This window comes from Schistocerca nitens, chromosome 1 (genome assembly GCF_023898315.1).
Source record: "Schistocerca nitens isolate TAMUIC-IGC-003100 chromosome 1, iqSchNite1.1, whole genome shotgun sequence".
NCBI classification, from domain to species: Eukaryota; Metazoa; Arthropoda; class Insecta; order Orthoptera; family Acrididae; genus Schistocerca; species Schistocerca nitens.
Window position 1 is genome coordinate 738,105,786 of NC_064614.1, and position 16,085 is coordinate 738,121,870.

The following is a 16,085-nucleotide window of genomic DNA, read 5'->3' on the forward strand; positions in this document are numbered from 1 at the left end:
TACCGGTGATCGGGAGGAAACACACAAAATTCAGACGAAAGTTTGAACGCTTGTGTTTGGAAGTTAGCCCCCAAGCATTTGCATTCTGGTGCAAAGACTGTGGAGACTGCGACCTTCCTAGCAGTGAGCAGCTTCATTGAAGGGTATTCAGCAATTCTGAAGACCATAACAATGATGGACGTCACCCTGGGACTCGATTCGATGCAGTTCGCCAAGCATTCGGACGACCACCAGATTCAAGCGGCCGAAAACCGCTTGTCACTGGCTGTACGAGCGGCTCTGGAGCAGTGCAGGATGGCCCAGATTGAGCAGAACACCCTCTATGAGGAAGGAGGAGGACTAGTTTATGGCCCTGGAATAGCAGATAGTATGTACGTTGCTTAATATTGCATTTATATGTAGTCAAAACTTCAAACGCGTTTTTCTCGAAATGATGTTTTCCTTATCGCACGGTATGGTAACTTCAAATCTACTGAACCGATTGGCATGATTCTTTGTTTCCGACGAAGGTAACTAAATTGTCTAGGAGCTGTACCACTTTTATTACAATCCATCAACTATAAATATTTTTACTTGGCCGAGGAAGTCAAAATATTGATGGAAAAAAAAACTATTTTTTTTTTTTTTCCAAATTGCTGCTATTTTGTTTCCTGTGGTACAAATAACTTAAGCGAGGTACAATTCGTAAAGAATCTTACATACTTCACTAACATCAACTCAATTTTGATTTCAGACGAGCCAGCTGACCTGTGACACACCGAATGTGAAGGTCTACATCGAAATTTAGTTTAGTCTCGACGACACTTCCGCCTTTGCTCTTCGACTTTTGTGGTCAAAAAATTCCAGTTTGTAGAGGAAATATAAATAAACATTTTGACCAAATTTGACATTGATGTCTATAACACATCCCGAGAAGAAAATTCTCAAAGAACATGATTTTTTTGGGCCAGTGATAGGAAACCTCCCCTTAAGGTTAGATGTAACTTGAGTAACAGCGGCATATAATTGAAAGCACCTCCACTTTTTCATTGTTTTTTAGGGCCTTGTATGTTCACACTGGAATACCAAATATAGTTTTTTAACTGGTTTAGATCATCACCTTCCTAATGGAGAAAATGGTTTAAAAGAGTTTGTAGAAATCTTTTTGTAAAATTGGGCTACAAATTACGCTTTTTGGCATTATTAGAAAAATTGTTAACTTAGACCTCAATTTGTAAACTATTGGAAAGCAGCAGGCGAAAGAAATTTTATAGATTTCAAGATCTTGTGTTGGTAAGTTATTTCATGCAAAGTTTCAGGTTTATACCACAATTGCTTCTGGAGATACAGAAAGCTTAACTCCACATTTTATCTTGCATCTATTTTCTTTATCCAACTGGGCTTCATATTATCCAGAAGAAAATTTTATATGTGATTATTATTCAGTTTAAGAGAGTTCAAAAAGTTGCACAAGATGGTCTAATCTTTTTTCAAGAAAATATTACCAGAGATATGTCTCAGAGTTGCGAAAAAGCTCAGGGTGGATTGTTATTAGCTGCACTTAAGGGTCAAACAAGTGACACTATAACTGCAAGTATTGACCAATATTTATTGCGAACATGTGCAAATCTTCACATAAAGTTACAGCAAAATCCGTTACGGTCATGTGGAAACTTTTTCCGAAATTAGACTACTTGGCATGAAAATGCCCAGTGTTCTGTGACTGTTTACTACTATGGATAAGTCCACTAATTATAATGATACACATGTAGACAAGGTACTTCATGCTCCTATAATGGCAGTCATCGAGGAAGCAAAAAATAGAGTTCTAATGATTTTTAAAATTCTTGTCAATTTATTATCGCCAAAATATCCTCTGTTCTTTGAGGATTCTTCATTTTAGTTATGCCTCTAATTCATGTTTTTGTAACATAATAATTGTATGTTATGTTATGTTATGGTTCATGCTCTTAAGGTTGTAATGTATGGATTTATGAATGTCATAAAATATTTTGGCTTCCTCTGAAGTGACATGTTACAAAATGGTTTTTCTCCAGCCTTGGAAATTTTTTTCTTTTATCATATGTGAGTTCACTTGCACAAAAGTGCGTACTAAATGTACGCAAATTGAAATGGAACTGATAAATTTCTCTCTTCCTTGTGGCATTTTCTGCTCAAGGACTTCTAACCCTTTCCACTCAATCCCCACCTCCCACCCACCATCCCCACTGCACTCATAATATTTGCACTAAAAAAACCTGTATTATATATAATGATATTATGCCAAAGATAAAGATAACTATAAACTAAACAGTAACGAAACTATAAGTACATTATAACACTGAACAAGTCATGTTTTGTCTTTCACGTCATGTATTTTGTCACTATATTACCTCAAGGTGTGGTACTTCTTGAAGCATTGTAGGAGTCCTGGTTTTCTGGAATGTGTTACAGTAGTAAACAGTTTCCCTTCTGCCAACTTTTACCTTCCTCTTGGTGCAAACAGCACATCTTTTCAATGGAGTAACTGAAGTGTGGCTGCTTTGATAGTCTCTCCTCTTCATCAAACATAGATGATCTTCCCTTATTTCTTCCATTTTCGTTCTGTCCATTTCCAACCAGAGCTTTTAGAAGCCAGTCCTATCTCTGTCTGGCTTGTTTGGATCGTAACACCTGAAAATGACAGGCCTCTTGAACCCAGTAGTGCTCTCATCATTGATTATGTTGCGTTCCTGAAATGTAAAGTTCTCTGAACTTGTCAGTGTTCTACACTATGCTTTTCACTGTGGCCCACTTGTGACATTATCAGCTGGAGGTCATTTGAAATTGGCCAAGCATAGAACGTCCAGAAAAATTTGGAGAAAAATAAAACATCTTTATGAAATGAACACTTTCATGTCCATTCTTCACTGAAGTTATTCTGAATATCTGGCTGGGGGTTCATGTCCATATTTAGAATTCTGCCTAAGAATGCTTTTATTTCATTGAACGTAATGTGTTTCCAATCATTTCAGGCTGATCTCTGCTTCAGTGGTTCATTCCCCCCCCCCTATCCTTTGAGTACTTGTGTAATTTTTTATCTCAGTTATCAGTTCATGTATAAAAAATAACAAATATATCCAGTACCTCATGAGATGCTGAAGAGGGGTTTTGAATTCATTTACAACAGTGAAATTGGTTTTTGCAAAATGTAGTTGATATCTCTATTTTCACCATCAATCAGAAGCTTATTGGTCATCAGTGACACTACTACTTATAGACTCTTACTTGTTCACCACTATCAATTTCTGTATTTTCACCTTCACTGTCTCTGTTTCATGACCTATAATTACTGTTGACATTGTTAAAACCACTCATATCCTTCGCACTTCCATCCAATACCTCCAATATTGTCTTAAGATTATCACATAAACTTGCTGTCTTTGTTGTTTTGGTTACAAACACTGCCTTCAAAATGAATGTGAAAACAAACCAGTGGGTTTAACAAATGGTTACCTTGCTTGCTGGCTGATATCAGAACAATTCAGTACAAGAAACATGTTGCTGAGAGCCTAGACATACAGGTTACCATGAAATAAAGTTTGTAATGGGCAACGCCTGAAATGTGAGTCTATTCTGATGTTTATGCAGTTAGCGCTATCCCACCAGTTGAGTGCGAGGAAGGTTTGGGGGGATAACTGATAGTAGAACAGACTGGAATGAAGGTGTGGGTGTCAGGTAAAGAAATTGGAGGGCAATGGTGGCAGGATTGGATATGCATGGCTAGTGGAGTTAGAGGCTGGGAGGACTGTCAGTCAGAAGTTGTTTCGAAAGGATATTTCTCATCTACTTAGTTCAGAGAAGCTGCAGTATCCATATGGTATGGGTTTTGAAGACTATTAAAGTCAAGCTTGTTGTGTTCAGCTGTGTTTCTTGTCAGTAGGTAGTGGCCATTCATTCGGGCATACGAGGGGCGTTTGAAAAAGTCCAAGAAATGGCACCACAAGTACGTATCGAGGTCATGTGTAGTTAGTAGCAGCTTTGGAAACAACGCACACCAAATTTCAGCCATATTGGTCTATTTCTTTGTGTTTGGCATTCGTGTGAATCAAGGAAGTCGATTGATTGTCAAAAAATGGACAAAAAAGAATTTCGTGTGGTGATTAAACATTACTTTATGAAAGGCAAAACACCTCAGGAGACGAAAGAGAAGCTTGATAAACATTATGATGACTCTGCACTTTCGATTAGAACAGTTATAAGGGATTTCAAAATTTTCGGAGTGGCTATGTGGGCACACGTGATGCTGAATGTTTTGGATGCCATGTGGAGGTTAAAACTCCAGAAATCATTGATAAAATCCATGATACGGTCATGGATGAGGGAAGAGTTCAGGTGTGTGAGATTGCTAGTGCTGTGGGCATCTCGAATGAACGGGTACATAATATTTTGCATTAACATTTGGACATTAGAAAGCTATCCCCAAGATGGGTTCCGCGATTGCTCACGCTTGACCAAAAACAGAATAATGTGAAGTGTTGCAAGGATGGTTTGCAGCTGTACAGGAAGAATCTGCAGGACTATAAGCACCGTTTCATCACTGTGGATGAAACATGGATACATTACTGTACTCTTGAGACCAAACAACAGTCTAAACGATGGGTTACCAAGGGAGAATCTGCACCAAGAAAGGCAAAGACCATTCCTTCGGCTGGAAAGATTATGCTGATTGTCTTTTGGGATTCCTCATCGCTGGCCGCGGTGGTCTCGCGGTTCTAGGCGCGCAGTCCGGAACCGCGCGACTGCTACGGTCGCAGGTTTGAATCCTGCCTCGGGCATGGGTGTGTGTGATGTCCTTAGGTTAGTTAGGTTTAAGTAGTTCTAAGTTCTAGGGGACTTATGACCTAAGATGTTGAGTCCCATAGTGCTCAGAGCCATTTGAACCATTTTTGATTCCTCATCGACTATCGGGAAAGGGTAAAACTATTACATGTGAATATTATTCATCGTTGTTGTACCGTTTGAAAACCAAGCTGCAAGAAAAACGCCGGCGTTGGAACCGCAGAAAAGGCTTTTCCCTCACAGCAGTGCACCAGCAAACACCTCAGCAGTTGCGGTCGCAAAATTAATGGAAATATGATTCCAAATAGTTTCACATGCCCCCTATTCTCCAGACTTCGCTCCCTCGGACAACTATTTCTTCCCCAATTTGAAGAAATGGCTGGCGGGACAAAGATTTTATTCAACTGAGGAGGTGATTGCAGCAACTAATAGCTATTTTGCAGACTTGGACAATTCCTATTATTCGGAAGGGATCAACAAATTAGAACAGTGTTGGACGAAGTGTAAAAGTCTAAAAGGAGAGTATGTCGAAAAATAATAAAGGTTTACTCCAAACACTTCAGTAGTTTTTATTTTTGCACGAACTTTTCAAATGCCCCTCATACGATGCATTGGTTGTCATGCTCACATAATACTTTGCTCAGTAGTTGCAGGGGCAGTAGTCGGGATGATTGACCAATCTGGCCTTGTAACATTAACCAAAACGGCCTTGCTGAGCTGGTACTGCGAACAGCTGGAAGCAAGGAGAAACTACAGCCATAATTTTTCCTGCAGCCTTGCTGTATGGTTAAATGATTATGGCATCCTTTTGGGGTAGGTATTCCAGAGGTATTCAGCTCTCCTGGCAGGGACTGAAACAAAACTGGCATGCTGCAGATTAGAACGTGTAATGTTACATCCCTTAATTGTGCAGGTAGGTTAGAAAATTTAAAAAGAGAAATAGATAGGTTGAAGTTACATATAATGGGAATTGGCAAAGCTTGATGGCAGGAGGGACAGGACTTCTAATCAGGTGAATACAGGGTTATAAATAAAACATGAAATAGGGGTAATGCAGGAGTGGGTTTAATAATGAATAAGAAAATAGAAACGTGGGTGAGCTACTGTGAACAACATAGTGAATGCATTATTGTAGTCAAAATACACAAAGCCCACACCTACCACAGTAGTAAAAGTTTATATGCCAGCTTGCTCTGTAGATGATAAAGAGATTGAAGAAATGTATGATGAGATAATAAACTATTCATAAAGGTAAAGGAAATGACAATTTAATAAAGATGGGGGACTGAAATTTAATTGTAGGAAAAGGAAGAGAAGGAAAAATAGGTGAATGTGGACTGCAGGAAAGAAATGAAAGGGTAAGCCACCTGGTAGAATTTTGCACAGAGAATAACTTAATAATAGCTGACACTTTTTGTTTAAGAATCATGAAAGTAGGTTGTATACGTGGCAGAGGCCTGGAGACACTGGAAGGTTTCAGGTAAATTATATAATGGTAAGACAGAGATTTAGGAACCAGGTTTTAAATTGCAAGACATTTCCAGGGGCAGATGTGGACTCCGACCACAATCTATTGGTTATGAACTGTAGATTAAAACTGAAGAAACTGCAGGAAGGTGGGAATTTGAGGAGATGGGACCTGGATAAACTGAAAGAACCAGAGGTTGAAGAGAGTTTCAGGAAAAGCATAAAGGAACAATTTACAAGAATGGGGGAAAGAAATACAGTAGAAGAAGAATGGATAGCTTTGAGGGATGAAGTGGTGAAGGCAGCAGAGGATCAAGTAGGTAAAAAGATGAGGGCTAGTAGAAATCCTTGGGTAACAGAAGAAATATTGAATTTAATTGATGAAAGGAGAAAATATAAAAATGCAGTAAATGAAGCAGGCCAGAAGGAATACAAACCTCTCAAAAATGAGATCGACAGGAAGTGCAAAATGGCTAAGCAGGGATGGCGAGAGGACAAATGTAAGGATGTGGAGGCTTATCTCACTAGGGGTAAGATAGATACTGCCTACAGGAAAATAGAGACCTTTGGAGAAAAGAGAACCACTTGTATGAATATCAAGAGCTCAGATGGAAACCCAGTTTTAAGCAAAGAAGGGAAAGCAGAAAGGTGGAAGGAGTATATAGAGGGTCTATACAAGGGCGATGTACTTGAGGGCAATGTTATAGGAAGGGAAGAGGATGTAGATGAAGATGAAATGGGAGATATGATACTGCGAGAAGAGTTTGACAGCAAACTGAAAGACTTAAGTCGAAACACGGTGCCAGGAGTAGACAACATTCCATTAAAGCTACTTATAGCCTTTCTAGAGCCAGCCATGACAAAACTCTACCATCTGGTGAGCAAGATGTATGAGACAGGCGAAATACCCTCAGACCTCAAGAAGAATATAATAATTCCAATCCCAAGAAAAGCAGGTGTTGACAGGTGTGAAAATTACCGAAGTATCAGTTCAGTAAGTCACGGCTGCAAAATACCAACACAAATTCTTTACAGACGAATGGAAAAGTGGTAGTAACCAACCTCGGGGAAGATCAGTTTGTATTCCGTAGAAATGTTGGAACACACGAAGCAGTACTTAAGGATTAAGGAAAGGCAAACCTACATTTATAGCATATGCAGACTTAGAGAAAATGTTTGACAATATTGACTGGAATACTGTCTTTCAAATTCTGAAGGTGGCAGGGTCAAATACAGGGAGCGAGAGACTATTTACAATTTGTACAGAAACCGGATGGCAGTTAAGAGTCAAGGGGCACGAAAGGGAAGCAGTGGTTGAGAAAGGAGTGAGACAGCGTTGTAGCCTATCCCCAATGTTATTCAATCCTTATATTTTGCAAGCAGTAAGGAAACAAAAGAAAAACTTATAGTAGGAATTAAAATCCGTGGAGAAGAAATAAAAAATTTGAGGTTTGCTGATGACGTAATTCTGTCAAGAGACAGCAAAGGACCTGGAAGAGCAGTTGAATGGAATGGACAATGTCTTGAAAGGAGTATATAAGATGAACATCAACAAAAGCAAATTAAATCAGGTGATGCTGAGGGAAGTAGATTAGGAAATGACACTTAAAGTAGTAGATGAGTTTTGCTATTTGGGGAGTAAAATAACTGATGATGGCCGAAGTACAGAGGATATAAAATGTAGACTGGCAATGGCAAGGAAAGTGTTTCTCAAGAAGAGAAATTTGTTAACATCGAGTATAGATTTAAGTATCAGGAAGTCGCTTCTGACAGTATTTGTATGGAGTGCAGCCATGTATGGAAGTGAAACGTGGACTATAAATAGGTTAGACAAGAAGAGAATAAAACCTTTTGGAATGTGGTGCTACTTAAGTATGCTGAAAATTAGATGGGTAGATAATGTAACTAGTGAGGAGGTACTCAATAGAATTGTGGAGAAAAGGAATTTGTGGCACAACTTGACTAGAAGAAGGGTTCGGGTGGTAGAACATGTTGTGTGGCATCAAGGGATCACCAGTCTAGTGGTGGAGGGGGAGGAAAGTATGGAGGATAAAAATCAGGGGGAGGCCACAGGATGAATACACTAAGCATATTGAGGAGGATGTAGGTTACTTGAAGATGAGGAAGTTTGCACAGGATAGAGTAACATGGAGAGCTGTATCAAACCAGTCTCTGGACTGAAGACCACCACAACACCATTAACAACAGCATGTAGGAACTGGAGTAGCATATGTGAGATGGATGCCCAGAACAGTTCTGCAGTCTGAGTTTACCACAGGAGTATAGCACCGGTGGAAAGACGTTCAGTGTAATTGTGGCAGATGGACCAGGGTATTTTGTAAATTGTGTGGGTGGTGGAATATGCTTGGGGGAGAGTAGTACGGGCTGTGTCAGGATGTTTATTTCTGGGCACTTTGATTGGTGGTCGAAGCACTAGTGAAGGACACGATTTAAGTTGTTATAGTTCAGGATGATATTGTGTAATGAGTAGGTGCTGGTTGATTTCACACCTCCTACTCTCGCACACTTCTTTCAGCAGTCTTTCTTGCTTCCTGTGTTCTATAGAACTTTCACATCCCGTCGTCCTTATTATGCCCCACTCTCCAACTCCTCTGCCTGTTCCAGAGCAAGCTCATTGGTGCCACATTCTTTTTCAATGCACTTGCTGCCTCCTCTTCTCAGCTGCCAGTCACTGTTTCCTCCCACCTTTTCTTCTCTTTCCTTGCGTCTTCTGCCTCTTTGCTCTCTTCAGTCACTGCACATGATACAGCCCCTCTCATCACCTCAAAGCAGTGCCAGGACTGTATTGTAAATTTTGTGTGTGTGTGTGTTTGTTTTTTTGGTGGAGGGGGGGGGGGGGTCAGAGGCTTGTGAACTATGTGGTGGACTGTCACTGCTTCCATTACTTATATTCCACCAAGGACTTGCCATTACAATAATTGTGACTTAGTATTTTCATTTTCATTGTAGCCACCCCATCGTGCACTGGCTGACACTTGCAGTCACGTGTGTGAGTTGCGTTTGAGTGAGTGTATGTGTGTCATCTATTTTTGATGAAGGCCATACTGGCCGAAAGCTTTGTGTGGCAGACTTTTTGTTGTGCCTCTCTGCAATTCAGCATGTCCACTATATGGTGAGTAGCAGCTTTTCTTTTCATAATTTGTTACATTCTGTCCTGGATTTTCCAGTATTTTCATTTTTTCAGGTATAAACTGCACTTTGCAAAAACTGTAAATAGTTTACAATTCACAACACAGTGAAGGTAACATTACATTACATTATGTGATGTAATGAACAACCCACTAGAAAGAAAGGGGCCTATACAATACAATACAAAACAATATAGTGAATATATACCTCTAGATGGTAGCATGCTTCTGAAACAAGGCACACCAAAGTAATATTGAAAATCCTAATAACATACTGTCGAATTCTTGGTGCAATACAAATAATGGGAGTAAAGTTCAGGTATTGAGCAGTGACAAGGACATATGCAAGTTTAAAGAAATGTTGTTGATCTGACAGTAAGAGAACTTTTAATGTCCTTTACAGGAATGTTAGTCTAACATGGATCAGTTCTAAAAGAAACAATTGGAAGAGTCGCGCGGGTTAGCCATGCGGTCTAAGGCTGCCTCTGAGTCAGAGGTTAGAGTCGTCCCTTGGACATGGGTGTATGTGTGTTGTCCTTAGCTTAAGATAGGTTAATTAGTGTGGAAGCCTAGGAACCTATGACCTTAGCAGTTTGGTCCCCTAGGAACTTACCACAAAAAAAATTGTATAGTTCACAATTCTTTGCTTTTTTGTTTTAACTAATAAAGTTAAAGCAAAACAATATAAGAACTCTGTTAAAATGGTGTTAATAGTAAATCCGCTATTGGTGAAGTTTGTGATAGATTGATGTTATATTATTGTTTTGCTTGATTTAACGTGATGCGGTAAATTTTTTGTTTCAGACAAAAGACAACCTCCGCCAGGCACTCTCTGAGGAGTCAATATTCAAATGCACAGGGATGTGCATGCAATACAAAGACTCAGATTCCTCCACGATATTGAGTTCGTTAGGCAGTATGGACTCACAGAAAAAATGCTTACCTCACGTATATTTCAAATGTGGACATGTGCAGACCTGTGTTGATACCACGAGGAATTATGCAGCTTGTCCAGTTTGTTTAGAGGTTTGTAAATGCAGATTTATTGTGCATTAGAGGTGTGTGTGTATGTATGTGTATGTTATTATAATAATATATCTAAAAAGAAAGAAAGTGATGAGACTTACCAAACAAAAGCGCTGGCAGGTCGATAGACACACAAACACAAACATACACACAAACATACACACATACACACAATATTTTTTTTTTCACTTATCGTAATTGGGTCCATATCTTAGAAAACTTTGATTTCTTTTGGTATTGCGAATGAAAACCTCTTCTGGATCACTATTTTTTTTATTTTAATTTTGTTTTTATTTTAATTGATGACCGTTTTTGGTCTGACTAGTACATTATCTTGGTACTAGGCATAGTTTGCCAGTAATGGAATTTGTTACATTCCTGCCACTAGTGCACCTTGCGCCACTAGATGTGAAGATGATCTGCTAGTCAGATCGAAATAAGTTACCATTCGTTAGAAAAAGCAGTGATTCATATGGTGTTGCCATTCATTCTGTGTGTTGCAATGTAACCAAAACAGATAAAATAACATCATTATGAGTGTTTATTTTTAAATCGTTAGGTTGACAGATAAATTTGGTCAGGTTCTTATCATATAACGAGATGTCATTTGATGTTATTTCTGTCGTACTCAAAGTAAATTCTATATATTTGTTAAACTTTTAGGATCAGTGTGATGTGTGTTTATTCTTAGAGCAGCACTGTCTTTCTCACTGAGGAGAAAGTATGGTCGGTTGTTAGTCAAGGACAGTTCAAATGCGAAGTGTGCATCTCATAATGAATAGATGAGCAGTTGGAAGGTGATATGCAGATCATTGAGCGTATTACCACCGTAGGCATGTGTAAAATAGGATCTACTCTTATTTCCTTTTGAAGCAAGACAGAAGTAATATAAGAAGAAGATTCAGTTATTACAGTCTCACTTCAGCTGTTGATCTGGATAATTGTCTCCAGGTGGCTTGGGATTTTAGTTGGGTGCTATATGGGAAGTCCAAGCTAGAGGCTTATTTGATTTTTTCCCTCAGATTTCTGTTTGTACTGTGGGATGAAAATTTCTAGCATTACCCCTGAAAGGTTTTCCAAACAATCTCCATAATTGGAAGTGACTGTACTGTATGTGGGCTCCTGGAAATTTACAGGGATGCTCTCATGCCCTAAAATAAATTATTGAACTGGATTGGAAACAAATTACTGTGAATGAGAATTTAAAAATCTTTATCCTTAATTGATAGAGTTGTTGCAAAACGACCCAAAGTTGATGAAGGCCCGTCAGGAAAGCAGTTGTGTACATAAAAAGGCACTGAGAGTTTAAAAATAAGACAAATGTGTGATGGGTTGGCTACCTCAAGCAAAGCAAGGTTTATTGCAATAAATGAAATGTTTAGTTCTGTTTATATATAAAATTTGTTCACTGAGAATTGAATTTAGATTAAAGGAGGCATAGTTCTCAGCAGTTACATGTTCTAATGTGTTTCTTACGGGACTATATTCAACTTACATAATTCTTTCAGAAATGTTCAGTGTCAACACTCAATAACAGGAAATAACCCATTCCTGCAATAGTAGTTGAAAATGAGTTGAAGGTATCAGAAAAACTGTGTAATTATTAATGGCTTATCAAGGTTTTCTTTGCCTTTATTGTGACTACCAGTGGCAAGAGAATTGACACTTGACTTTTCTGTTTCGTGAACACTGTTACGAAGCACGTCACACTGCGATACCTTCCACAAGATTCTAAGATGTTCAAAATGAGACATTAGCAAAATGATTATGGGACATCCAGAAAGGAATTTAATAAATTTAAGAAGATATATCATCATTCGCCAAATAGAGAATATTCTGAGAAGTCTTCATGCAGTTAAACCAGGCAGAAAAATAAGAGGTTCCAGACTAACAAGGGGACATCACCAACTTGACCTCATATTTTAAGGAGGAGAAAACATGCTTCCAAGATATCAGCCTCGGCAGTTGATCTTAAGTGAAAATTTTTGGCATAATACTGATGGTATACAGTTAAGACAATATGAGTGTACAGTTTTTAAGCATTCACGTGTACCAGTTTTTTGCCACTGGCCTGCTCCTGTCTAACACACAGTGCAAAGTGTTGTACATAAGAGTGAAAACTAGATGCCTAATACTTGTGGGTGACATCCTCTCAACATGTTTTGAAATCTTGTTTGAGAACATGTTATTCTACATGAAAATGATGTTAGTAATAGGAGTACATAATACGTCAACCCCACGCGCTCCAGAAGTCATGTCAAGTTGGTAAACCTGTGGACGAAACTTTTGAATTTGTGGAAAACCAAACAAATTTAGGAGCTAGCTGCATCTTGTTACACTTGATGGTATTTTTAGTGTAGAAACTTCAGTGTCTTCTACTCTGTGCTCTTCATACAGTGGCAAGCTTCTGTACCTGGAAAACTTGTGTATGATTTAAATGGTTCTGCAGCCATCCCTTAAGATTTTAGAAAACACCTGTCATCACATCTGTAAATGTGATTCTTGAGTTTCTCCCGGCGTATTTGATAGTCAAAATATCCACGGGTGTGCTGCCGGTCTATAGTGTCCAACGGGCACAATATTTCGGTGATCATACATGTCGCCATCATCAGGTGAACTGACGGACTGAGCTCCTGTGAACGTGCCGGCACGGAGATCCGTACGGTATGGCTGCTCAGAGGGAACTGGGTTCGGTCGCGGCGGCAGCCGATTTAAAAACCCTCCGCCCGCGGCGCGCTCCCTCCACCGTCCGCGCCACGGTGGAACAGATTGCGGCTGCGTCATCTCAGGAGCTCAGTCTGTGAGTTCACCTGATGATGGCGACATGTATGATCGCCGAAATATTGTGCCCGTTGGACACTATAGACCGGCAGCACACCCGTGGATATTTTGAACATCTGTAAATGGTTTGTTGACTTTTCCGAAAGAGGTGCTATGCTAAATTAGTGTTTGCCTGATACAAATGTCACTTGATCCACAGCTGCTTCGAAATTATAGACAGAGGTGACAATAAGTATCCATATGTAGATAACATCCGTATTGTGGAAATTTGATTGTCATTCCATACTGCTCCTTGAAGTGAAGTGCCACACTATAACTCGTTGGCTCACATATATTCTGAATACAAATCTCGTAATCACTCACTTGAGTATTAAGCGACTGCAGTATGGCAGAGTGAGTGACAAACAATCGGAGTACTTGCCCTTTTAGAAGTGGTGTATTCAGAAGGTGTAACTGCTTGTTATCAGAGCTATGGTCCAAATTTTTGCATGCAGGTGTCACACCTCGTGAATTACTGTCTGTTTCAAACAAGACAGCAATAAGTGCTGACAGAGACTGTAGGTCCATCTTAACTGGTTACTGAGTGAACATTGCAAAGGGCACTGCATGCAGTGGCCATTTGGATTTGGTTATCTTGCAAGGCTGTGTAAAGCTGCAAATTGTCAGTGGGCCAAACTACACAGAATCTGGACAGCAGCTGGCTGGAAATTGTAGTATGAGACGGTGGCCAAATGAGGTGTTTCAGGCCAAAAGTGGTTCTGTGATGTCTTTAGCCCACCCATTCAGATTACAGTGTACATGAACCAGGAAGTTCTTGGTGGTGAAAGTACACACTTTTTTCTACATCCCTATCCTGAGAACACTGTGGAGGACAAGCTCATTTTTTAAAAAAATTACAGAGCAGTGTTCACAAGACAGCACAGGCACATTCGTTTTCTGATGAACAGTTAGGCACTCTATACCATCCTGCTGGCTTACTAAACCTCTCAATCTTAACTCTGTGGAAGACATCTGGGACAATTTAGAACAATAGATAACTGCAGCATTCAACATTTGGTAGTTTCATGAGATCTAATCACCAATGACTGGTCTCAATTGGATGTGTCATATCTGAAGAAATTTGTGTACCATCTTCTGTGCCACATGGAGGCCTTTTATCAGGGCTAGAGAGAGTGCTACACGCTACTAGTGTGCCATCTTGGAGTGGGACGTGCTATCTTTTTGTGTGATATGCTTACATAAATCTAATGAAGGGCTTTTTAAGCTAAACAGTTTCTAGCCGTCATTACATCTTGATCTACTGTTCATGGCCTCACCTCCGCTCTCAAGGCCTCGCCTCCGCTCTCAAGGCCTCGCCTCCGCTCTCAAGGCCTCGCCTCCGCTCTCAAGGCCTCGCCTCCGCTCTCAAGGCCTCGCCTCCGCTCTCACGGCCTCGCCTCCGCTCTCAAGGCCTCGCCTCCGCTCTCACGGCCTCGCCTCCGCTCTCACGGCCTCGCCTCCGCTCTCACGGCCTCGCCTCCGCTCTCACGGCCTCGCCTCCGCTCTCACGGCCTCGCCTCCGCTCTCACGGCCTCGCCTCCGCTCTCACGGCCTCGCCTCCGCTCTCACGGCCTCGCCTCCGCTCTCACGGCCTCGCCTCCGCTCTCACGGCCTCGCTCACGTCGCCTCCGCTCTCATGCCTTCCATCGCCTCCTCTATCCATTTATTTGGTGAGTGTGTAAACACACACACATACACACACCGTGGAGCGTGGGGAGCACTTAAAAAATGGCAAAACCTGCCTTGAAGTGTTTTGTTAGGGAAGACTACAAAATAACACATTTCACTATTGATATTGATATTGTAGCCACCTGGTAGAATTGTGCACAAAGCGTAATTTAATCATCACTAACATTTGCACAATTTATTGGTCTTGAACTGTAGATTAAAACTGAAGAAACTGAAAAATGTAGGAAATTAAGGAGATGGGACCTGGATAAATTGAAAGAACTAGAGATTGCTAAGAGCTTCCGAAGGAGCATTACACTTCAGTTGACTAGAGCACGGGGAATGAATACAGTAGAATATGAATGGGTAGCTTTAAGAGATGAAATAGTGAAGGCAGCAGATGATCAAATAGGTAAAATCCCAAGGCCTAGAAGAAATCATTGGACAACACAAGAGATATTATTTGATGAAAGGAGAAAATATGAAAATGCAGCAAATGAAGCAGGCAAAAGGAATGCAACTGTTTAAAAAATGAGATTGATAAGATGTGCAAAATGGCTGAGCAAGAATGTCAAGAGGACAAATGTAAGGGTTTAGAAGCATATTTCAATAGGGGAAAGATACAAATCACAGATAGGAAAATTAGAGGACTTTGGGGAAAGAGGAGCAGCTGAATGAATATAAAGAGATCAGATGGAAAACCAGTCCCAAGCAAAGAAGGTAAACCTGAAAGGTGGACGGAGTACATAGAGGGTGTGTGAAAGGGAGATAAACTTGAAGAAAATATTATGGAAATTGAGTGGATATAGATGAAGATGAGACAGGAGACACGATAATGCGAGAAAAATTTGACAGAACTCTGAAAGACCTAAGTCGAACAAGGTGCTGGGAGTAGACAATATTTTGTGGGACCTACTGATAGCATTGGGAGAGTCGGCCATGAATAAACTCTTCTGTCTATTGTGCAAGATGTTTGTTTGTGGCAGGCGAAATACACTCAGACTTAAAGAAGAATGTAGTAATTGCAATTCCAAATAAAGCAGTTGCTGTTAGGTGTGAAAATTACCAAACTATCAGTTCAGTAATTCATGGTCACAAAATACTAATACGAATTCTTCACAGAAGAACGGAAAGGTGGTACAAGATGGTTTTCGA

General features: G+C 40.1%; 1 protein-coding gene across 3 annotated transcripts in view; it reads left to right on the forward strand.

Moving 5' to 3' along the window:
* The window catches only part of LOC126260221 (protein pellino-like), a 141,835-nt gene that overhangs the window by 84,080 nt on the left and 41,670 nt on the right, over positions 1-16,085 (forward strand). For all 3 annotated transcript variants that reach the window (XM_049957541.1, XM_049957526.1, XM_049957532.1), the window contains one exon: positions 10,221-10,442. In XM_049957541.1, coding sequence (XP_049813498.1) covers positions 10,221-10,442 — 222 coding nt within the window. The remainder of the gene's footprint in view (positions 1-10,220; positions 10,443-16,085) is intronic.